At 54.3% G+C, this 23,405-nt stretch overlaps 2 protein-coding genes across 13 annotated transcripts in view; one reads left to right on the forward strand and one right to left on the reverse strand.

Annotated features, from left to right (window-relative positions):
- LUC7L (LUC7 like) overlaps window positions 1-1,581 on the reverse strand; it is a 32,669-nt gene extending 31,088 nt beyond the window's left edge. Inside the window, exons 1-2 of the mRNA XM_069570442.1 lie at window positions 1,342-1,581; window positions 1,099-1,175 (exon numbers count right to left, since the gene is read on the reverse strand). The gene's annotated coding sequence lies outside the window, so the exon portion shown is untranslated. The remainder of the gene's footprint in view (window positions 1-1,098; window positions 1,176-1,341) is intronic.
- A 1,387-nt stretch (window positions 1,582-2,968) lies between these two features.
- Window positions 2,969-22,800, forward strand: FAM234A (family with sequence similarity 234 member A). 12 transcript variants are annotated; one of them, XM_069570437.1, is made up of 13 exons: window positions 3,415-3,493; window positions 6,432-6,519; window positions 14,789-15,086; window positions 18,469-18,588; window positions 18,784-18,975; window positions 19,702-19,832; window positions 20,007-20,139; window positions 20,282-20,411; window positions 20,717-20,857; window positions 21,069-21,144; window positions 21,249-21,404; window positions 21,676-21,778; window positions 21,865-22,800. In XM_069570437.1, exons 3-13 carry the CDS (start codon window positions 14,819-14,821, stop codon window positions 22,074-22,076), a joined length of 1,662 nt encoding a protein of 553 aa, XP_069426538.1. In that variant the 5' UTR covers window positions 3,415-3,493; window positions 6,432-6,519; window positions 14,789-14,818; the 3' UTR covers window positions 22,077-22,800. The 12 variants fall into 12 exon arrangements, with proteins under 12 accessions (XP_069426535.1, XP_069426538.1, XP_069426533.1 ...); XM_069570432.1 differs by lacking the exon at window positions 6,432-6,519 and adding an exon at window positions 9,762-9,813 and having other exon boundaries at window positions 3,424-3,493; XM_069570430.1 differs by lacking the exon at window positions 6,432-6,519 and adding an exon at window positions 9,762-10,010 and having other exon boundaries at window positions 3,436-3,493.
- The last annotated feature ends 605 nt before the right edge of the window (window positions 22,801-23,405 follow it).

The following is a 23,405-nucleotide window of genomic DNA, read 5'->3' on the forward strand; positions in this document are numbered from 1 at the left end:
TTTCATTCAACATTGCCCAGAACTTCACTTCACTATCTGCAGTTTCTTTCTGTCCCTTCCCGCTCTAATAAGTGGGATTTTATGCAGCATTAAGATATTAATAAATCTTAGTTTAAAATTGAGGGATCAAAGAATGCATCAGGCCTACCTAGTTTATACTGGTGAAAAATCTGGTTTTCAACTCAACTTTTCTCTTCACACTTTCAAGTCCTTTTAATTAGGTGCTCTAAGAAGCGGTCAGAACAGTAGGCAGGGTAGAGAAGCTGGTGCTTCTTAAGTGCCTTCCAGCAACCAGTCAGTCTTCATCCTCTGGCAGCTGGATCTTGCTGGGGTCGTGGAAGCAGTTGGATTCCATGATGGGGAGGCCATTGGCCTCTGGGTATTTCACAAGCCTCTCAACTTCCCGGCAGGCCCATTACTGCATCCCGTAGTCAGGCAGATAAACCACATTCAACCCAACTTTTTAAAGGAACAGATTATTCCAATCCACAAACCTCTCCAAAAAATATAAAAAGGTCACTGCCCAATTCTTTCTGTGAGGCCAATAGAGTACTGATAACAAAACTAGACAAGGATAGTAAAATGAAGTGTGGTATAATCCAACCTCCCTTATTAACATAGAGGCAAACCTTCTACACAGTATCAGCAAGTGAAATCTAGCAGCATGTATAAGGGTAATAGACCATTAACAAATTGGTTTAATCTAGGAATACAAGGATCAGTTATCTTTAGAAAGTTAATGGCATTTATTGCTTTAAAAGATTAAACAAGAAATATCACATAATCACCTTAAGAGATGCAGAAAAAAAAACCAGTTAATAAAACTCAATGCAAGTTGATGATGTTGACAAAGAATAAATCAATTGACATGAGAAAGAAACGAAAAACTTTATTTAAGTCAATTTGAGGATTATAGCCCAGGAAGAGCATCTCAGAAAACTCTGAGAACTGTCAGAAGGCAAGGAAGAGTTATATAAGTTTTTTGAGACAGAGGGATGTTCATCAGTGACATATTATTGACAATTTACATGGCAACCAGATCTAAGCGTCATCATGGCAGGTCATGCGGCCCTATACAAGATCAAGAAAGAATGTTACCTTTTAAGGAGTTATCTTGTTGGCGCTGGGAGAATGCTGCTCTTGATGGCTGGACTGGTATTGCATGAAGGGGAAGGCTGGTCCGTGTGTAACACAGATACACAATGCACAGCATATGGGAAGAGGGGGCCAAAGGGCAGACAAGAACTTTTCATGTTTAAATTTTTCTTGTCTTGTCATAAAATATTAATTTTATTTCACAATGATATTAGGAAATTGGGAATAGAAGAAAACATTTCTAACCTGTTTTAAAAAAGAAAAATGAGTCGCTCAGTCGTGTCCAACTCTTTGCGACCCCATGGACTCTAGCCTGCCACGCTCCTCTGTCCATGGGATTCTCCAGGCAAGAATACTGGAGTGGGTAGCCCACTGCCTTCCCCCGGGGATCTTCCCATCCCAGGGACTGAACCTGTGTCTCCTGCATTGCAGGCAGATTCTTTACCCTCTGAGCCACCAGGGAAGCCCAAACCTGTTAAAGAATATCTTAAAAAAAAAAAAAAACACACACACACAAAACTTTATATTTTCTCAGAATATAATCATAGCATCTGAACACAGACCATTTTCTTCCTTCTCCTTTGATCCTTAACTCTTTATTCTCTTTATTGTAACCGCGATCGTGTGGCCCCAGCACACCGGAATACACACTGATCCCAGAAAGAAGCTATGAGCAAATAAGACTTCTCTCCATTTCTCAGTGCTCCAAAGAAATCCCTAGTCCCCTGAGACTCTTCACATACTTAAAAGAAATGCGTTCGGGCTAAGTCACTTCAGTAGTGTCCAGCTCTTTGCAACCCTATAAACTGTAGCCCGCCCGTCTCCTCTGTCCATGGGATTCTCCAGGCAAGAGTACTGGAGTGGGTTGCCATTCCCTTCTCCAGAGGATCCTCCACACCCAGGGATGGAACCTGGGTTTCCTGCATTGCAGTCATTCTTTACCATCTGAGCCACCAGAGAAGCCTGGTGGAGAATTAGGTCTGTAATTATTTGTCTAGTTAATTGCTGTGGTTCGAAAGTATAATAACTTGCCTTCTCTCTCTGAGAGGGTCAAGTAGTTACAGCCTGGCTTAGGTGCCCAGGTACTGAGGAGAAAGGCTGGTTATCTTGATCCAAGTGTTTACATTTCAAGGATAGTGAGGTCCAGGAGTCTTAAAAGTCTAGACCTAGGACCCTGGGGCTGCCTGGGTCCAGAGATTCATCTACATACTAAAGGACTCAAATCTGGAGAGGATCCAGATCCCCTCTCTGAACAGATAGAAGTGATTTTTCTGAACCTCTCAACTGCGCAGCATCTGGTCACTCAAAAAAGACAAATTTCCATCAGTTCTCAGTGGGCTGGGTGGGTGTGGGGGAGGCCTGTGGAGGGTGTTTCATAGTTACTGTTACTATGGGGTAATTAATAAAAAAATTAATGCATTGTGTAAGCATTAGGACAAAGTTAATAACGCTTAACATTAAAAACCCAACAGAAACCCATGCATATATAGATTTTTTTTTAATACGGCAAGTGCCATTGCATACTGCTGGGGGAAAGAGAGACTAATTCAAGAAATGGCACTTGGGCTGTTGGTTATCCAAATGGGCAAAAAATGAAGTTACCTATTTAGCCCATACTAAAGCTATTTCAAACTGAATTAAGGACTTAACTGTTAAAATCAAAACTTTAAAATGTGAGGGAGTAACTTGGGGGTAGGAAAGGATTCTTTAAACAAGACAAAGAAGGTACTTATCATAAAAGACTGGCACTTTTTATATTGAAATATAAATCCATAAACTGAAAAGACAAGGCGCAAAACGAGATACTTAACGACATAAGCAACCTACAAGAATTTAACATTCCTTAGCGACTTCACTTTCACTTTTCACTTTCATGCATTGGAGAAGGAAATGGCAACCCACTCCAGTGTTCTTGTCCGGAGAATCCCAGGGACGGGGGAGCCTGTTGGGCTGCCGTCTATGGGGTGGCACAGAGTCGGACACGACTGAAGTGACTTAGCAGCAGCAGAGCGCTAAGAAACAGTACGAAAACACACCCCACTGAGAAGAAAACAAAAAACACACCCCACTGAGAAGAAAACTGGACCAACGACCAGAATAGGCACTTCCGGAAGAGGAAGCGTCGGCCAACACACGGAAAACCTACGAAAGAGGCTCTAACGCGCCGACGACCGCGGAACCGCAGCAGAGCAGCCAAAGCCCCAAGTGCAACTCGCCGGGCGGACCCCCACCGCCGTCAGTGTTGCTCGGCAACCATGCGGGCCGCAAGGCGGGGCCGGACCCGGAGCGCTTCCGCCTGGCCCGCCCCACCCGACCGGAAGTGACGCCAGAGGCGGGCCCGAGCAGCCTGCGGCGGCGCGGCAGCAGCTCCGGCAGCCTCGCGAGGGCGCGGCGGCAGGTGAGTAGCGCGTCCTCGTCCTCCTCGCGCGTGCGCGCCGCGGGGCTCGCGCGGTCCGCCCCCTCCCTGCCCGCAGCTTGTGTCCGCGCCGCCGCGGGGTCCCAGGAGACCCCAGCCCCCAGGGCCCGATCGTGCTCGCGCCCACCGCCCGGCATTGGGGTCCGCGCGTGTCCGCGCCGCCGGGTGGGTGGAGGCGCTCCGAGCAGATCCGACTCCCGCAGCCCGGGCTTCAGTTCAGCCGCGCTTTTCCCCCAGGACAGGATTAACTCCCATCCCTGGTTAGCTGCTCGGGAGGCGAGCCAGCCATTGCTTCATGGGTTGCCTGGGGAGTAATTTTAAAATATGCTAAGACAGGATGTTCGTGAGCTGCCGCTAGCCACGGTCAGAGATCCACGTCCTGTTACTAGGACAGCGCCTGTCAGAGGACCGGCCCGGTAACCGAAGCTCAGCTGACGGTTACTTATCTATGGGGTGATCGCTCTCTGCAGCCGGTCTTCTAAGCAAAAACAAGGCAAGGTTGAAAAGGAGGAAGAACGCTGTGTGTGAGACTTCAGCTCCCCCGTGAACTGACTGCCTGGGAACTGACAGGCAAATCCTTGCAACCCTGTAATTTCAGCCGAGGAGCTTGTGCGATGGACTTGCTTCCTCCTAGGCTGCTGATTGCCTGGAGAATTCCATGGACAGAGGAGCCTGGCAGGCTACAGTCCATGAGCAAAGAGTAGGACACGGCTGAGCGACTCACTCACTCAGGCTGCTGATATCCTGAGCCTCACCCAGACCTCTCCCCCTCCTCTCTTGCACTTTGACTGTGAGCCTGCAGTTACAGCAGCTCAGGGGAACTCAAAAAGTGCCCCAAGGGGCGGGGGTGGAGGGTGGGGCGGGGGGAGGAGGCAGTGAGGCATGGTTGTCTATGCTGAGGATTTAGCACTTTATCAAGGAATTCCTGTTCTCAAGGAGCTTCAATTCTATGGGAAGATACAGATAGTAAGTACAATAAGTTAGCTAAATTAGGAGCAGGAAAGGGTGAAATGAAAATGGCCCTGTTAGCAACCAAGTGGAGATTTGCTTGGGCATTTTACCAGTTCTCTGAGCTTTCGGCTTCGAGTGTCAAGCATCTATTAAAACTAGTTCAACCTCTGGAGGGACTCCACTGCCTTTCATTTAGGAATGTCCAGGGGACCAGAAACAGATGGGGCCAGCAGCTTAAATGAGACCATCAGGATCTGATGATGGCCTCACTAGTGGTCTCATTAGTACCACTACTTTCTCACATAACTCTTTAATCTGTTTATGTGTTGGCTTTCTTCTCAGGTTCCTGACTCTGTCCTGCCTGCTTGTATTAGTTATCTGCTGCTCTGTAACAAATCAGCACAAAGTTTAATGAATTAAAACATCAAACATTTATTATCAGTTTCTGTGGGTCAGGAATTCATGAGTGACTTAGGTGATTATGGTTCAAGGACTCTCATGGGGTTGCAACCAAGATACTGGCTGGGGCCACAGTCCTCTAAAGTCTTGATTGGGACTGGAGGTTCTGACTCCAGGACAGACTGCTCACTCAAGACCTCGGTGCCTTCTGGGCTGTTGGTTGGAGTCCTAATATCCTAGCTTGGGGGGCTTTTGCACAGGGACCACGGCCTCCTCGCCTCAGAGCAGGACGTCAGAGAGGAGAGGATGGTGAAGCCACCACACCTTTATGAACTTGTTTTGCAATTTTGCTGGTTCTCCTGCCACATTCTATCTGCTAGCATCACTAAGCACAAAAGACTTCACCTTTTTATTTTTTTGAAAAACGATATGACCAAGGTATATTGGATATGCCTAGAATGTATCCAGTGGGTCTCTAACATATCTAGGAAGCAGAATTTTGGCTGGTTCTGGGTAGTCATAATGGGAAGGAAAGTGTTTTAGGGGAGTTTTAAGGGGCAGAGTAGGCATTTGTTTATTTACCTGCTTACTTATTGGCTGTGCTGGGTCTTTGTTGTGGCATTCGGTCTTAGTTGCTCTCCAGCGCGTGGGATCTTAGTTCCCCTGCCAGGAGTCGAACCCACATCTCCTGCATTGAAAGGCACGTTCCTAATCACTGGACTGCCAGAAAGGTCCTCAAAGACATCACCTTGAAGGAAGGCACATCAAAGAGCTTGTGAACTTATTTTAAAACCACTCCTATGGGAAGAGTGCCTCTTTGTAATTCCAGTTGGATCCTAACCCCTGTTGGCTACCTGATAGCTAACCCTAGACAAGGAGCTCTCCTCAGAGTTACCAGAACCACAGTCGGCTTGTGGAAAAGTGCATTTACCCAGAGAAAATCCGGGTGCTCTTACAGAAAGAAGGGGTAGATGTGAGGTAGTCAGACTGACCCTGACGTCTGATACATGCTCTGTATTTCAGACGAGGTTTTAAAAGTCACCTGCTCCTGCACAGTGTATGCATTTGTGAAAAAGCCCACAAAGAGAAAAACAGCAACAAAAATGCATTTATGGATTACACTTCCAAGAAAAGCTTACAGGCAGACCATAGGAAGAATTGGACATTTATTGACAGGTGAATGTGTGTGTTTATTTTATGCCATGCACCATGCTTTATCCTGGGAAAACAAAGGCCACAAAGAAGGGATACCTTCTGAAGTTTCTGCCATCTGGGGCAGGTCTCACCAGTGGCTCAGTGAGTAAGGAGCAATGGCAGGTGCGGAGGGCGGGGTCTGGTTTGAATGGGCGTTTAAGGCCTCATGACTGAGGGAACAGATGCCCGGTGTAGGGTTTGGGGAGAGATGACACTACAGGTTGGCAAGAGCCAGGTGGTGAAAAGACCTGCAGGCAAATTGTGAAGGGTTGGTCAAGAGTTTCGAGCAGGGGAATGACAGAATCAGGAGATGTTTTAGAAAGATGTCTCTTGCAGCATGAAGGCAGGGTTTTTGTTGTTTTTTTTTTTAATCGAGATTTGAGAGGGCTACAGAAATCCAAGTGAGAAATTATGGAAGTATGACCTGAAGTAGTTGCTGTTGGAAGGAGAAGCTAATTTAAGAGGTAAGTTAGAATCTACAGGGTTTGTTGGTTGTTTTGAAATGTACTGGATACCTCACTCAAAATCAGTCTTTATAAAACCCACAAACTTAGTGAATTTTGTCCCTTTTCACTGTGTTAAATCCTTCATGGAATTTGGATATGGTGTCCGAAAAGAACACTGATTCCTAAATGAATAACCAGGAAGCAGATGTTGAGAGATCAAATGGCATGTCTCCAAAACTGGAGCAACTTTTTTAAAAACTGGAGGTGGGGCATGGTGGAGAAGAGTGCTGGTCTGTAGACGGAAACGGTTGGCTCTGTTAGAAATCACTGAACTGGGTGAGTGGAAGGATGGGCTAGTGCTCTCTGCGTTCACGAATCTCTAAACGTTTGTGTGCCAAAAGCTTTTAAAAAATGAGTAAATTCAAGTGAAGACCAACTTATAGGATTGATGAAAGAAAGGTGATCAAATAAGTTATTCTTTATCTTCTTAAAAGCTCTGCCTTCCCTAATGTGAGGATAAGAAGAAACACTGGTGTGTGGGGGAATCAGAGGAAATTAAATCTGCCTTAGAACTCAGGTAAAAGGCTTCTTCCATGTGATTTTATGGATAAATCTGCAAAACCCTGTTCTGTGTAATAGTCACTCATCTGAAATACAGGTGGCTAGTCCTTCTTAGCTCACTCTTAGGCAGTGTTCCAGCCACCCTCACCTGCTCTGACAGGTGTGGCCTTGAGTCTTGTGAAGGAAAGGGATTGTGCTGAGGTCTGGTCCCTAAGCACTGACCTGCCCGTGAAACATTTGTCTTTATCCGGTTGTCTTGAGATTATTTGCTTAGTGACAAGAGGAAATAGTTTTTCGGCTGTAAACAACTGAACACTGAAGTGGGCATTGTCTGACTTCTGCTTTGCTCAGCCGAAAACCCAGTTTGCCCAGTTGGGTTCTGAGGGCGTCTGTCACGCGCGCCTCTGGTTGAATGCTGTCGGAGCAGTCCTGATGTCAAGACGTTCCTAGACCGCCTGTGTGTGTCATAGCTGGCTTTGGGGACGAGCGTTGGGGCACGTGTGCTGTAAGGTGGATTCGTGATTACAGGTCAGGAGGTCTGAGCACCAAGACAAGCTCTTGCGTAAAGCTTTCTCCCCACGTAACTGACACTTACCCAGCGTCTGCCGTGTGTTTGGCACCGGGAGTGTGCCTGCCCTAAAATAGCTCTCCGTCAGTGGCTTCAGGAGGAGTATCATGGGCGCTTTGAAGGAAGAAGGCCGAGTTCTCTGGTGGAAGGTGGCCCGCCCGGTCCATGGGGCTCATGCAGAGCTTCCTGAGGTTTGACGCGGTCCAGCCGAGGCTCGAGGCTCGAGAGGGCCTCCTGGCAGGGGACCCAGCCCCACAGAAGACTTGAAAACCAGCCCCCTTACTAGTCAGTCACAGCATGGCCAAGTGAGCAAAGGCAATGGACACACGATCAGATGCTCTGTGTTCCATCCTGTGTGATTCCTGCCCCTTTGAAATATAAGCCCGCTGAGTGTGAGTTAGGGGGAGAGCTCCCGGCAGAGAGAAGCCTGCTCCTCCCTCACCCCCACCTTACGAGTCACGCTGGACCTGATCTGTTCGATTAAATCTTGCCATGGTTTAATCCAGTGACAAAATCCTTTTGGTTTCTCTCACTAGCTGGTGAAGCTAAAGGAGTGAGGTCAACCTATAGTCAGAGTTTTTCCTGAGTGTTCCCTACATATTTTTCATGTTTTCTGATTCACAGTTACCTTTGATTAAAATAATACCTGCTTTGTGAGGCTGTCACCCTAGTAAGGTCAAGTAATCGAAGCAGCTATTCCTGTGTGAATGGAGGGAGGTAGTCTGTGTCTCCACCAGGACTCCTGGGCAAATACCAGCGGGTGCCTCCTTCCTTCTTCCCTCACAGAGCAGACTGTGGTTCCATGTTCTCAAAATTCTCAGCTAAAACCAGAGTTAAGATTTTAAGGCATGCAGCTTAAACAAAAATTTTACTTACTTTGAGCCAATTTTTAAAAATATGCAAACAGCCTTTCTGTTTGAAGTGCTTAATTTTCAACATCTGACCTCTTTGATTCGTCGTCTGAAAATTCCTTTAAAAGAATGCTGTGGGGACTCCCCTGCTGGCCCAGTGGCTAAGAATCTGTCTTGCAATGCAGGGCACATGGGTTCGATCCCTGGTTGGGGAACTAAGATCCCACAAGCCTCTCTGCACAACCGAAAAAAAAAAAAAAAGGAATGCTGTAAATTTGAACATTTTAAAATTGGGCAGGGGGTGGGGGTGGGGGACATGTTTCTTATTAAACTCCTCTAAAATGATCTCTCCAAAAAAAAGTTACCAAATTTTAGTTTAAAAAGTTAACCCCTGCTTTCATAATTCCTGTAGAATCGTCAGGTCTTTGTTGGGGCAATTCTCCCTTGTTAGACTCTTTGTTAGCCTTGTTAGATAGACTCTTTGTGCTTTCATTATGCATCAAAGTTAGGGTGAGGCTTTTTTATTTTTTATTTTTCTATTGTCTCTGACTTAGTAAACTCTTCTCAGAGAAAGAACTCTTGGAGGAAAAGGAGTTATTTCTTTTCTCCAAATACTGCATCTTCTTTCCCCTCCAAATGTTAACTCTTGCTGGGTGTTCTGTCCTTCCCTGCCGAGCAGGAGCGCAGGTTTGGCCTTGAGCAGACACACCCAGGGGAGCTGGGTGAGGCTTCTTAGTGCTGGGGGCGGTGGTGGGGCAGGCAGCTTTGAAAAGCCTCACACAGTGATTGCGTGTTTATCTCAAGCAGGTGATTTTTAGAGTCATACCTTTTGCCTTAACAGATATCATCTAGATGGATTTTCTTTCTACCTTTCACTGTTCCCTTCATTTCTTTTTTCTGTTGGTTTACTTTCATAGTTATTTGGGAAGCTCAGAAGCGTCAGGAGAAAAAAAAACCCAGTGACCAAAAATCATGTGAATCAGCTTGATTTCTGTCGTTAAGTCCCAGAGCAGCTTAGAAATGACAGAAAAGGACAGGGCTGCAAATGAGGTCAGGATTCAAATCGCTGAGCCCCAGGGCCTTGCCCTTTATTATCTTTTCATTCTCTGTTGTATCCTAACAGCTGTTATTGGAGGTGAAAGTCACTCAGCCGTGTCTGACTCTTTACGCCCCCATGATCTCCATGGAATTCTCCAGGCCAGAATACTGGAGAGGGTAGCCTTTATCTTCTCCAGGATCTTTCCAACCCAGGGATCAAACCCAGGTCTCCTGCCTTGCAGGTGGATTCTTTACCAGCTGAGCCACCAGGGAAGCCCAAGAATACTGGAATGGGTAGGCTATCTCTTCTCCAATGGACCTTCCCGACCCAAGAATTGAACCGAGATCTCCTGCATTGCAGGCGGATTCTTTACCAGCTGAGCTATCAGGGAAGCCCATTTGAGGTGAAGGCGGCTTCATTCCCTCGGTGTCCGTGTGCCCAGCGTGGGCTGTGCTTTCCTTCAGCATCTGTTGCCCTGATGCTGATGAGGGTGCGTACACAAGGCTCCCACGCTGAGTTTTGCTGACGTGGAAAATATGCATACCATGCCCAGGCTGGCCTGTCTTTCCAGCGGGCCCGTTACTGAGAGCCCATCGGTGGGGGGCTGTGGGTCTGTCCTGTGTTGGCAGGTGAGGGGCTAGTTAATCAACACACCTGGGTTTGGGCTTCATTCCGGGGTTAAGGTTGCAGAGGTTTCATTGTGGTATTAGAGGCAAAAGACCTGTTAAGTTACTTTTATTCCCCCTTTGTGTGGAATTGAACTGGAACAGCTGTGATCTGAAACAGACCGGAAAAAAGCCTGGGGTTCACCGACTGACTGATGTGGCTCCGAGGAGACTGGGCACTGTACTCTGCATCTGCCAGGCTCAGGGATCGGGCTGGCACCCTGAGGCACTCTCAGCACCCTCAGTTGTGAGCGGTGCTGTGGGCACCCAGGCCAGGTCCAGGTGTGCCCTCGGCTTGGGGGACCCTGGAGCCCCGCCACGCCCTCATGGGCTCCCCTCCTGCCCAGGCAGGCCCTTCGTGACCTCAGACACCTGTGCTGTCTTCTTCGGGGACTCGCTGTACATGAGCAGCAGAGAACCAGAGGGACGTTCTCCCCATGGTGGGGAGAGAAGTGATTGCCATGGGGGGGCCCGCAGAAAGGCAGTGATTGGTGTGAAACAGGCAGGGTGGAGGTTGACTGTTCTCAGAGGTCTTTGCAGAAACTCCACTGTGGTTGATGTTCTGCCAAGAACAAGCAGAACAAAGCACAAACAGTTCTCTGACTCTGGAGCAGAAGCTTCAAGATCAGGCAGCCCCAGGGCGGCGCCAGCACAGGGGGAGCTCTGACCCCCCTTCTTTATTATTTTTTAAACTGTGTACTTGGAACTAATTATAGGCTCACAAGATGTTACAGAAAGCTCTCAGGGCTGGCCCCGGCCGGTGGTGACGTCCTGCGTGGTGTTGGAGGCACTGTGGCACAGACCCGCCTCCCCCGGCCGCCAGCCTCCACACGCGCTCCCTTGTCCGGGCGTCTGAGGACAGGGGAGGACAGGGGCAGCGGCAGCGCCGTGGGCGTGTGGACCCCCACCCGACCCGAGAGCCCCGCCTGGCCTGCAGGGACCCAGGAAGGAGGAGGAGTCCAGCGAGTGGTTCAGGGTCTCGCCCCAGGCTTCTCTCTGTGCACGGCTTGTTTCCAGGTGAATCAAGTCTTGTTACTTGGTAAGGTTTCTCTCCTAAGAACACAAACCTTCCCCAGGAAGGAGCATGGTATCCTTCACCTGTTTGTTACAAAGTATCTTTAACTTGGAACTCTGTTAATGATTAAAAGGAAAAAAGTTATTCAGAGTAACTAGAGTGAGCTCTTGACTCAGGGAGGTGCCTGGCGTTCTAGCTCCTAAGCAGGATAGGCAGCAGGGCCGAGGGCCCGCGCTGCTTCGGCCTCCAGCCAGAGACCCCCCTGGCCCGCCCCGGCACACTGTTAGCTCACAGGACCCGAAATGGCTCTCGAAGACGCTGCAAGGTAGAGCTCAGGATTTCACTTTCCGGAGTGGTTTATCACTGGCCGTTTGGGCAGGCCCTGCCCGAGGTGAGGGCGGTGGCCTTTGGCCTCGCTCACAGGCGTGACTGGAGGCTTGGGGCCTGCGTGGCTGCACAGCCTGATGGAGAGCCTGTGCTTCCTCGGGGCCAGTCTGTCGGTGCCGCCGCCTGCCGTGCCGTCTCCAGACCCCTCCAGGGCCCTGGTGGGAGGGTGCGGGGCTGGAAACGGGGCGGCCCAGGGGATGGGCGGTCCACAGTGGATGCGCAACCGGAGGGGCGACCAGCATGCCCCAGGAGCATCCCACTGAGAAGGCCCGAGGCCGAGCCTGGTGCCAGCGCCTACTGCCCCCAGCCGTGGGCCCGCCGAGCCCCGGCCACATCGGGTCCCCAGTACCCACCGGTCTCTGAGTTTGGCTCTCCGGCTCCCCTCCATTCTGGCACTGTCTGCGTGACTTAGCCACTGCACCACGCAAACAACAACCTCTATCCAACAAATTCTCTTTCTACCAACATTAGCTGCGGTATTTTGGCCATCGGGAACCTTGGGTGGTGTAGCGAGGTCAGACGGGTACCTTGGACGGGGCCCCAGAGAGCCCGCACCTGTCATGGGCCGCAGCTCTAGGGGCAGGCGGTAGCCTCCTGAACACGGTTTTTCATTAATGGTCTTTAGACGCTGGGAAGGCTTACGTGTAAGAGAGGGATTAGATGTGACTCCGCAGCACAGAATCTGGGCCGGGAGCTGGTCACGGGAGGCAGGTTTCAGCTCACAACACGGCAGGTTCCCGGCAACCAGGCCTGAGCATCCCCGCACTGTCTGCAGGCCCCATGCCACTCCTGTGCCACGCCTGCAGGCCAGCAGGGTGCTCAGCGTCCTTTAATGCTTTCCTTTAGTCAACTCACTGTTTCTGGGTTTAATACACTTGATGAGAACTGCCCACAGAGCTTGAGAGGGGGCCGCATCCCAAGTCCCCATGGCCGGGGCGGGCACAGCATCCACCCCCCCACGACTCCCACAGCTGTGCTGCTGCTGCGGATACCAAAGCGGGGCTGAAATGCCCACCACTTGGCAATAGAGGTAAGCCTACCAGCATGAGGGTGCCTGTCGGAAGCGCCCAGTGTTGACGACCTGTCTGTGAGCCGGCTTCCCAGACCCTCTCTGCTGGTGCCCCGCTCCTCCCCTGCAGTCAGATGCTGGGCTGAGAGGAGGCCCTGGTCACCAGCTTTGCTCCATTTCCTGTGTTCAGCTCATTTCCTTGACAGGCTCACCTTTTCACGATATGAAAACTCCTGTCTCAACATTGAGAAGGCACAGACGTCTGGTTTTTCAGTTGTGGTAAGGTACACGTAACATGGACCTTACTATCAGTGACATTTAGTACACGCATGAGGTCTGCAGCCATCGTTACATCACAGGACAAAGCAACGCCTGTTAGCAGCCGCCTCCCCCGCCCCTGGCACCCACTCACTCACTTTCTGCGTCGAGGGAGCTGCCTGTTCTGGGCACACTGAATGAGGCTGTTCAGCGTGTGCCCTGTGTCTGCACAGTCTCACCAAGTGACTGTTCACAGCTGTGCAATACTCCGTCACACGGGCAGACCCGTGCTGCGTGCCCACCGCCTGTAGAGAGACACTGGTGTTGTTCTAACAGTGAAGCTCTGAATGTCTGTGTGCAGGTGCTCTGGGTCTCCTGGGGGGACGCCCAGGAGTGGTGCCGCTGGGTCAGACCACTGCCCTGTGTCTGACCGTCTGAGGAGCTGCCAGGCCACCTCCACGGCAGCTGCCGCAATGCCCACCCCCTCAGCCGCACACGACTATTTACCCAGGGTCTCCACCTCCTCCTCCACGCTTAACGATTTTTTCACATTATTACTAAAGCTGCTCTAGTGGGTGTATACACAGGTTTTTATTATATAGATAGAGAAAAGGCATTAAAGGGAGAAAGTAAAAAGTTTATACAGGGAATCGGTGCTCTCTGTGGCCGCTTCCTGCTTCCCTGACCCACCCCGTGGGAGCCCGTCACACCGTCCTGGTTTTGACCTCCAGCAGGGCCTCCCTCTCGGGTAGATGAGGATTTCACCCACTCAGGCCCTGTGATCCCCTGCGTCCTCTCAATGTGATCTGTGTCCGTTTGTGTGACACTGGTTTGGCTCTTTGCTACTGCTGCTGCTGCTGCTAAGTCGCTTCAGTCGTGTCCAACTCTGTGCGACCCCATAGACAGCAGCCCACCAGGGTCCCCTATCCCTAGGATTCTCCAGGCAAGAACACTGGAGTGGGTTGCCATTTCCTTCTCCAGTGCATGAAAGTGAAAAGTGAAAGTGAAGTTGCTCAGTCGTGTCCGACTCTTAGTGACCCCACGGACTGCAGCCTACCAGGCTCCTCCGTCCATGGGATTTTCCAGGCAAGAGTACTGGAGTGGGGTGCCATTACCTTCTCCAGTTTGGCTGTTTAAAAAGGATCAAAATGACAAATACCTGGCCTTACACAAGACAGAAGTGTGGGACTTCCCTGGTGGTCCAGCGGTTTATCTTCACTGCAGGGGGCTCGGGTTCGATCCCTGGCAGGGGAACTGAGATCCCACGTGCCAAGAGGCACGGCCAAAAGCTAAAATAACAGCAGTGTGTTTCCTTCTCGCACAACGAAGAGCTCGGGGCTTGGTGGTGGTGGCTTGCAGCTGTCAATGGTTCACCTCTTCAGAAGGGTTTTCCACCGTGTTTTCCGAGCCAGCCTCCCCGGGTTCCCTCCCTGCCCACGCCTGGTGCACTTGGCGAGGGGGCAGGAAGGAGGCAGGTGGGCCCCACCCACGTTTCCAGCAACAGTTGGCTGCGCTATGTGTCAGAAGCTGTACCTGTGCTCTCCGTGTCTTTAGCACTCTAAGCCTCAGCCTCCTGAACACTGTTCCTTTTCTCAGGGACAGACGCAGGCCCCAGCAGGTCTCGCCCAACGCCCAGGTCACACCATGAGTAAGCGCAGCCCCTCCCTGGGGTCCAGCCCTCTCTCAGGGCAGGCGAGAGGCCGGTCAGAGGTGCCTCAGTTCATCGTTAATGTTTAACGTGTGCTTTGCTGTAGTCTCGCCTGGCTGGCCTACCCGGGTCAGCAGGCGGGAGCCGTGGTGCCTGCTGCCTCTGAGACCACGGCCTCCCGGTCCAGAGCCCTTCTCCAGAGGAGCCGTGATGCTGTTGCCTCTCCTGGCTGATGGGCCACGGCCGCGCCAGCCCCTGACCGCCTCTCCTTCTGTTGCCACCGCAGTGGCCGGGAGGTGAACTCAGGGATGTGCACATGATGACGGACGGCAAGGACTTGGAGGCCGAGATCCACCCGCTCAAGAGCGAGAACAGGAAGGTGCCGGAGAACGCAGGGGCCCCGGCAGGAAAGGAGCCCCGCGGGACGCCGGCCCCGCAGACCCGCCTCTCGCGCTGCCGGACCGCGGCCTTCTTCCTCTCCCTGTTCGCCTGCCTCCTCGTGGTGTTCGTGGTCTCCTTCATCATCCCGTGTCCGGACCGGCCAGCGTCGCAGGGGGTGTGGAGGATCGATTACAACGCGGCAGGTGTGGGCGGCCGGGTGCCCTGGCGTCGGAAACGGGAGTGCCCTCGGGATGGTGGGTGGGGTTGGGAAAAGAAAGGGGCCCGTATGGTTACTTTCCTGACTTAAAAAGATATTCGCAAGAGAGCACCTGGCAGAATAGATGCAGAGAAGGCCATCCCAAAGGCGAGAACCAGGCCGCCGGTCTCCTGACGGGCTCCAGCCCTCCCTGCTGACTAGTGCCCACGATCTGGGCCTGCAGCTGAATCTGCTTCCTGGGCATGTCCCTGCCCACAGAGTGCCATCCCGCATCAGGAGGCCTGCGTGCTCACAGCCTAGCAGTGCTGCTTTAAACAGACTGGAAGCCCTCTCTGGTGGAATAGGGCTTCCCTCATGGCTCAGTTGGTAAAGAATCTGCCTGCAGTGTGGGAGACCTGGGTTCGATCCCTGGGTTGGGAAGATCCCCTGGAGAAAGGAAAGTCTACCCACTCCAGTATCCTGGCCTGGAGAATTCCACCTACTATGTAGGCCATGAGGTCACAAAGAGCTGGACACGACTGAGCGACTTTCACTTTCACTTTCTGGTGGACTAAGGGAAATGTCTTCCATGAGCCCCACTTACAGTCGGTCCTGTTCAGAATTCTGTGCTTAATTTTGACAGCGAGCGGCAGCATCTGCTTCTATGTTGATTTTTGTCCGGTTACTGAGCAGTAGTTCATGTGTCGTAATGTCCACCTGTGTTGAGTGCATGACTCGGTGGCCTTTAGTCAGTTGAAGGCCTGTGCACCTGGGCGGCTGTCTCTGCATCCAGCGTTGAGACTGCCCCCTCATTCCTGGCCGGCTCCTCGCCGTGGCCTGTCCCCACCACCGGCTCCTGTCTGCATGCGCTTCCCAGGCCTGGACACTTCACGTGAATGATCCTGTGAGACGCATCTTCACTTCTCTCACATGAGTTCATCTGTGCACTCGCCTGTTCCCCTGTGTTCATCCACTGGCCAGCCAGTGACCATTTGCATCGTTTCAGTTCCTGACTTTCATGAGCAACACTGCTGTGAACATTTGTGTGCAAATCCTTGTGTGGACGTGTCCTGTTTTCCTTGGGAAGACTGGCAGGAACAGGGGTGTTGAACCTCTCACTAAGTCCGGTTTGACTCTGGTCCCTTCCAGGCCTCCGTTTCATGTCCCCACTGGCCAACACTCGTCATGGTCTTTGCCGTGTGGCCTTCCTAGTGGGTGTGAAGTGGTATCTCACTGTGGTTCGCGTTTCCCTGGTGACTAGCAATGTTCACGTGAATTATTGGCTGGTCTTACTCCTTCTGTGGTGAGCGTCTATTCATATCTTCCGCTCACTTAAAAGTATGATTGTCTTATTATTAACACAACATTGTTAATCAAATATATGTCAGTCAAAATTTTTTAAGGTTTTTATATTAATATCTTCCAGGCACAAGTCTTCCATCACATGTATGGCGTTCGAATACGTGTGACTCACCTGCGGCTTGTCTTTCCATTCTCTTTAGGGTGTCTCCTGAAGCACGAAAGTTTTAAATTTCGATGAAGTCAAATTATCCATTTTTTTAGTGTGGATTACGCTTTTGGTGTCTAAGAACTCTTTGCCTAAGTTAAGGCCATGAAGATTTTCTCCGGGTTTTCCCGTTATAGTTCTTGCCCTGCCATTGAGGTCTGTGATCCACTCCGAAGTTGCCCGCGCCCCCACCCCGCCTGCCCAGAGGGCACTCGCGCGTTTTCAGTCCCTCTGGCAGGAAGCTGCTGCTTTCTGATCTTAACCCCGTGTGGGCCCCGGCTGACGGAGGGTGGGCAGCCCAGAGCTCCGGTTACGAGTCTTAAATCAGTGCTCCTCCAATAATGTGTGCCTTCGATCCGCTCCCAGAGTCCTGAAATGGGAGCTTTTCACAGTTCTGTCTCATTTTAGCGTTATTTTTGGAGGCGAGGGTTTATTTGCCAAGCTCTTCACCACTTAATTCTGAAAGTCTTGTGTCCAGTATTCAGTCTTTACTCTTGTGGTAAAACGCGCATCACCAAAAAACATTGCCATTTTAGAGTAAGCAGCTGAGTGGCATTCGTGCAGAAGACCGAGTGGCCATCGTCACTTTTTCAAAACTTTTGTCGTCTCGGAAGTTCTGTGGCCAGTGCAGGGCAGCTCTCCACCCGCCTTCTCGCCCGAGCCCCCCGCCCTCTGTGCTGCTTGTCTCTGGGGGTGGGGGTGGGGGCCTGTGCCTAGCCCCTCACGTGACTGAGGTGTCTTTTGTGACTGAGGTGTCTTTTGACTGACTGACTACACTCGAGGCTCATCCATGCTGCAGCCTGGTGCAGAATTTCACTCTTTTTTTATGGGTGAATGACAATCTGTTTTATGGATGGATCACATTTTGTTTATTCTTCGACCCATGGACACCTGGCTTTTTTCCATGTTTTGGCTTTTGTAAATAACGCAGCTGTGAACGTTCCTGTAAAAGTGACTACTTGAGTCCCTGCGTTCAGTTATGCTGGCTGTACTAACCCAAAGAATGGAAGTGCCAGAGCCCAGGCTAATTCTGTGTTAACTTTCTGAGAAACTTCTGGGCTGTTTTCCACAGCAGCTGCCGCATTTTACATCCTCAGGAGCGAAAGACAAGGGCTCCAGGCCGGAAACTCTGGTTTTCTTTTGTTTTAATAATCGCCGTCCTAACAACTAGGAGATGGTGTCTTGTCACGGTTTTGATGCGCTTCCCTTACTGCTGGTGATGACGAGTGTCTTTCTGTGAGTTTGTGGACTATTCGTGCATCTTAGGAGAAACGTCTTTTCCAGTCTCTCGCCTGTTTCTGAGTCGGGTTGTTTCTGTTGTTATGCACTCTGGATCCGCCTCATCAGGTGCACAGTCTGCAGGCGCTTCATCCCTCTCTGTGGCTCTTCTCCCTCTCCTGACGGTGCCCCCTGATCAGGTCCAGTTTGCCTGTTCTTCCCTTTTGTCGCCTGTTTCTTCTGTTGGTTTGCGCCCATGTCTCTTTTGCTAAGAGTTTTTGGTTCTGGCTCTTCAGTTTAGGTCTTTGATCCATCTTGAGAAAATGTTTGTATCCAGGGTGAGGTAAGGGCCGCGTTGCATTCCTTCCGATGTCTGATTTTAAAGCATGTAGTTTGTAATCTGAGTCCTCGAACGGAGGAAGGGGTAGCCCCTGAGTGTGGACTCCAGATCCCAGGCCAATTAGGGCGGGCCTCGGCCCTGATAGAAGGTGCTGCCCAGGTGTCCTTGGCACCTAACGCCCCCTCTGGAGGGCACGGGGTCGCCAGCCCATGGAGGCGGCACTACCCTGCCTCCCTCCGTGCGCGGCCGCACCCAGCTCGGCCCATGGCACAGAGCGGGACGCGCCGGGCCTGGCCTGGAACGTGGCTGGTGTTTCCTTTCCAGTCGCCTATGACTTTCTGGCCTCAGAAGACGTGAACAAGGACAAGATCCAGGATATTCTGTTTCTTTATAAAAATACCAACAGCAGCCGCGGCAATTCCAGCCTTTCCTGTGCTGATGAAGGTACGTTTTGTTTCTATCCCAAAGCTGAGTGCTCCCTGCAGGAGGAGGAGGGCTCCCCTGGCCTGCTCGGGGTTTGGGGGAGGCAGCTGGAGGAAGTCCTAGACATGCCCACATCGCCCCCTCCCCGTCTGACCCCCAAGGGCTTGGGGCCGAGGCCCAGGGTCATGCTGCAGCCAGCGGCTGCCCTCCTTCCAGGCTTTTCCTGCCCCTGCACCTTCGTGGCCGCTGTGTCCGGGGCCAGCGGCAGCGTCCTCTGGGAGAGGCCTGTGGCCCAGGATGGGGCCTTCGTGGAGTGCGGCATCCTGCAGCCCAGGGGCAGCGCGGCGCCCTCTGCCTGTGTCGTCCTCGGCAGGCCCGGCTCTCTCGTCGCTGTGGACACGCTCACAGGTGGGCTGCTCCCTGCTGCAGGCCGCCCAGGCTCGAGAGTCTCAGGGCTGCATGCTCCTCAGGGCTCAGCTCGCCCTTCCCGGGGGCAGCGAATCTGGACAGGAGGGAAGGCACGGGCCTGGGGGCCGTGAGGAGTCACACTCCATTGTTCTCCCCTCCAGTGCAGCTGCGGGCACTTGAGGCTGAGGCAGCCAGCTGCTGCCCACTCTCGGGGCAGGTGCAGGTACCAGGCCAGGTCTAGGGGGAGCAGGGTGTGCGCCGGTCCAGCTCGAGCCGTGAGGCGTGTTCACGCCTTAAAGACAACAGGCCCAGGTCCCTTTCCAAGGCCCTGAGGAATCCTGTGCCTTGACACTAGGGTGGTTCAAGGTGGCACTTGCTTTATAAGCTGTGGTTTTAAGGACAGGCAGGAAAATAAAGAGGAAATGTTCTAAGAACACGTCTAAATACAGATGTGGGCAGGTTGTACCTGTGTCAGACACTGTCAGGTCAGCACCTGCAGTCCCCGGGTCCCCACCAGGCTGCACCTTCATTCTTGCCCGGTGCGTGCTCGTGTGTGACCCCAGAGAGCAGCGGTGAGCCAGACCCTGCCCACCCGGGAAGGGGAGGTCCACGTCGGCCAGCCTGCAAACACGATGCGGGCACAGGAGGGGCCTGCCGCCAGAAGGACACGCCTGCGGGCCCCGTGGCGGCCACGCACACAGTGCTGGGCACTGTGTTCTGTTTCAGGGAAGACCTTGTGGAGCCAGCCCAGCCGCTTTGGGGGAAACGCGTCTGTCCTGAGCCCTCTGCTCCGCGTGCCTGACCTTGATGCCGACGGGGCCCCGGACCTGCTGGTCCTCATCCAGGAGGAGAACCAGGTACCGCCCCATCCCAGCTGTGCCGCCTCCCCACCGGGGCCTTGTCCGGGGCCCTGAGACGGGCAGAGAGTGCGCTCCCCGCCAGAGCTGCAGGCAGCCCCGTGGCCCCCCGCCTCATCAGCCCTGGACGCCCCGCCGGCGCACTGAGCCCCGTCTCCTCCCCTCATGCTGCAGGTCAACGGCTCCATCTACTCGGGTGGCACCGGGCAGCAGGTCAGCCCCCCGGACAGCCTGGGTGTGGACGGCGCCAGCGGCTCCATCCTCCACGTCACCAGGGCGGGGGCCCACTACATCCTCGTCCCCTGCGGTACGTGGCACCCGCGGCCTCAGGATGGCCTCCTCCACGGGCCTGCTGGCACCTGGGTGGAGACGGGTGTGGGGCTGGCTGTGCCTCTAGGGCTGCGAGGGCCTCGCCGCTGAGAGGGTTCGAGGCTCTTCTGTGTTCCCAGGCACCGCCCTCTGTAGCCGCTCCGTTAAGGGCCTGTACGAGAAGGTCAGCAGGAGGCACAGCCCGCTCAAGAGCGACCCCCTCTGGGAGGACATGCTCAGCGCCACGTCACACAGGCTGGTTGTGCACAGGTGGGGGGAGCGAGGAGCCGGGGGGGGGCACAGGCCGTGTGCCAGGGGTCTAGGGTCACCCTGGGCTCAAACTCAGAACCCTGGCGCCTAGAAGTGGAATAAAAACGGGGAGAAGATGGGTGCCCCCGGGCTCGCTGGTCTCTGCATCCAGCGAGGTTCTCTTGTTATCCTGAAACTGGAGAAGCAAGAAACGTGAGGCTCCGCCCTGGGAGCCCCACAGGCGCGCTGGGGAGTCGGGGGAGAGGACGGGGAGCATCCCGCCCCAGCCCTGCGGGGGCCCCCTCCCATCCCTCCCACCCCTGCAGCTCGGGGGCCATCCGCTACCTGATGAACGTGCCAGGGAAGGCGGGCGATGACCTGCTTCTCGTGAGCACCGAGGCCTGCGTGCTGCTGGACGGGCAGGATCTGACGCCCAGGTGGACCTTCGGGACAGCCCAGGTCCTGAGGTATGGGGTCCTTCTGCAGAGAGCCGGGCCCCCCAGCCTGTCCCGCTGTGGAGACCTGGGACAACGCCACTGCCTGTCACCTGGTGCCACCCTGCTGGGGGGGGTCGTGAGAACCCCGCTGATGACAGCAGCCCCTCCTCACTGGCGCGCCTCACCCTGGGCACCTCCTCACAGAGGCCCTGCGTGAGCCCCCTCTCGGCTCTCCTTCTAGAAAACCTGTTCTTGGCCACTACAAACCCGACACCCCAGCCGTGCTCGTCGAGAACGGGACCGGCTCCGACAGACAGGTCGGCGGCACTTCCTCCAGCCTCGGCTCTACTCACAGCTGGGAGCAGGACCAGGGCCCCGCAAGCCGCCCCCAGGGCTGCAACCTGTCCTCTGCCTCCGACAGGTGCTGCTCCTGGATCTTGGCTCTGGGGCCGTCCTGTGGAGCCAGGTCCTCCCAGGCCTCCCTGGGGACCCACCGTCCGCCAGCCTGCCCACCGCAGACCACCGCTCCGCCTTTTTCTTCTGGGGCGTCCATGAGCCGACTGACTCCAACCAGACGGTACAGTCTTGGGTTCTGGCGGACAACACAGGGCAGACCCAGTGGCTGGGGGCGCGCAAGGAGACAGAATCCCCCGGAGCTGGCAGAGACGAGGGGGAGTGGGAGGACGGGTGTGGCCGGGCAGCAGCCGGAAGACCCCCGAGGCGGGGAAGGGGGGCAGGAGGTGGGTGCAGAGCTGGCGCTGGCATTTCCCGGGACCCCGGGGGACACAGCTCTGGGCGGGGCCTCGAACGTGAGCGTTGGCCTCGCCCTCCACCCCGCACTCACACAGGAGCCCGGAGCCGCCGGGCACCGCCTGTACATGCTCCACCCCACGCTCCCCGGCGTGCTGCTGGAGCTTGACAGCGTCTCCGCCCCCATCGTCGCCTTCCAGGGTGAGTGCGCCCCCGTGGGCCTGGGCCTGCCAGCTGCAGGAAGTCCACCCTGGCCAGACCCCGCCCTGATCGCTGTGTCCCTGCAGTGGTTCTGCTGGAGCCGGGCCGCCACGCTGCCTACGTACTCCTGACGGGCCCAGCCAGCCCCAACCCGCCAGGCCTGGTCTCTGTGACCAAACAAAAGGTGCAGGACCTCGTCCTGGGCGGCAGGGTGGTCCGCCTGGCCGAGGGCGGCCCCGAGAGCGACCAGGCCGTCCGGGACCGGCTCTCCCGCCTGCGGTACCGAAGCGAGGCCTAGACAGGCCGGCAGAGCCCACGGGGAGGAGGCCGCTGCAGTCACACGTCCCAGGACGTTGGTCCATCACTTACTCAGTCTATGTGCTGACTCCTGACCCGGCCACACACTCTGCACGGGTCCCACCACCCCAGGGACACTCAGGTCCTCACCCAGCCCCCTGTCCAAGCCCCTCGGGGTTTCCCTGGGAAGGGCCCGGGCCGACAGCAGCTCACCCTTGCCCCTCCACGCCTGGCTGGAGACAGCCGCCTAAGTCCCCTCCCCCTTCCGTCTGAGCCTCGCCTTCCCTGCACTGTCTCCCGGGGTCACGGCTCCTCGGGGCGGTAGGCCACTCCAGACCCCCACATGGTTGTGGTGAGTTACCCGGACAGCCCGTGACGGGGCCACGAGGAATGGACCCGGCAGGAGGACGTGCCGTGTGGAGCTGTGAGTGCCCTGAGGACCTGGCCGGCATATACCTGGCTCCACACGCACCCCCGGATGCACACCAGGGCTCCTTGTCCCTCAGGGCTCCCTGCAGCCCTGACTGTGGCCAGCGGCCCCTCCTTCCTGGTGCTGGGACATCCCCCCACCCCAGTTGGTGTCACCTCTGTGCCTTGTTCGCCCCAGACTTCCTGGTGCTGTGGGGCTCCGCCGTGACCGGACAAGAGCATGCAGCCTGATGGCCCTGGGCACCTTGGGAAGAAATCAGAATAAACACTGGTTTTGCACCATCAGGAAAGCCCTATATGTGCCTGTGTCTCTGCTGAATCGGTGGGAAGTGTGTCTGGAGGGTGGGCGTCCAGCACCCAAACTGGCTGGCCAGGTGTGGGGGGCGTCCAGCATAGCCTCCAGATGTGTCTCGGGTTTGCAACCCCACCCTGCTCACCCAGAACAGGGCAGGGGCCTGGCCTGTGGGTGCACTTCCCCCTCTGGGACAGGCGGGGGGTCCCCCAGCCACCCAGCAGGAGCAACCCAGGCAGGAGCTTCAGTGAGATGCAGGTCTGGGCACAAAGCAATGGGGCCGTGTGGGGAATCCTACAGGAATTTACTAAAAGTGTTTACATGACGAGGCTGCTTCCAAAACCAGCTCTGCTTCTTGCAAAAGCCTCGGACGTGGTAACGAGGCCAGAGTTGAAGGAATGCATCCCTTGTCCCTGTGAGAAGCCACAGAGCCCCCGAGGCCCAGAGCAGGGCCCACACTGCAGAGAGAGGAGCCTGCTCCCGGCAGCGAGCAGCCTGCAGGCCCCAGGACAGTGTGCCAGCAGCCAGGGCTCAGGCCCAAGAGACAGCCTCCTCCGTGCACCCGGGCCTGTGAGTGAAGCCGCTGTGCCGGTGGCCACTGCGCTCCCA

This window comes from Ovis canadensis, chromosome 24, assembly GCF_042477335.2.
Source record: "Ovis canadensis isolate MfBH-ARS-UI-01 breed Bighorn chromosome 24, ARS-UI_OviCan_v2, whole genome shotgun sequence".
Classification (NCBI taxonomy): Eukaryota; Metazoa; Chordata; class Mammalia; order Artiodactyla; family Bovidae; genus Ovis; species Ovis canadensis.

Bases quoted from the DNA above. Each gene is read 5' to 3' on its own strand.
- FAM234A (XM_069570430.1), top strand. From the start codon at position 9,810: ATGGGTAGGCTATCTCTTCTCCAATGGACCTTCCCGACCCAAGAATTG. The intron at 18,589-18,783 runs GTACGTTTTGTT...CCCTCCTTCCAG, and splicing joins CCTTTCCTGTGCTGATGAAG to GCTTTTCCTGCCCCTGCACC. The intron at 21,405-21,675 runs GTACAGTCTTGG...GCACTCACACAG, and splicing joins CGACTGACTCCAACCAGACG to GAGCCCGGAGCCGCCGGGCA.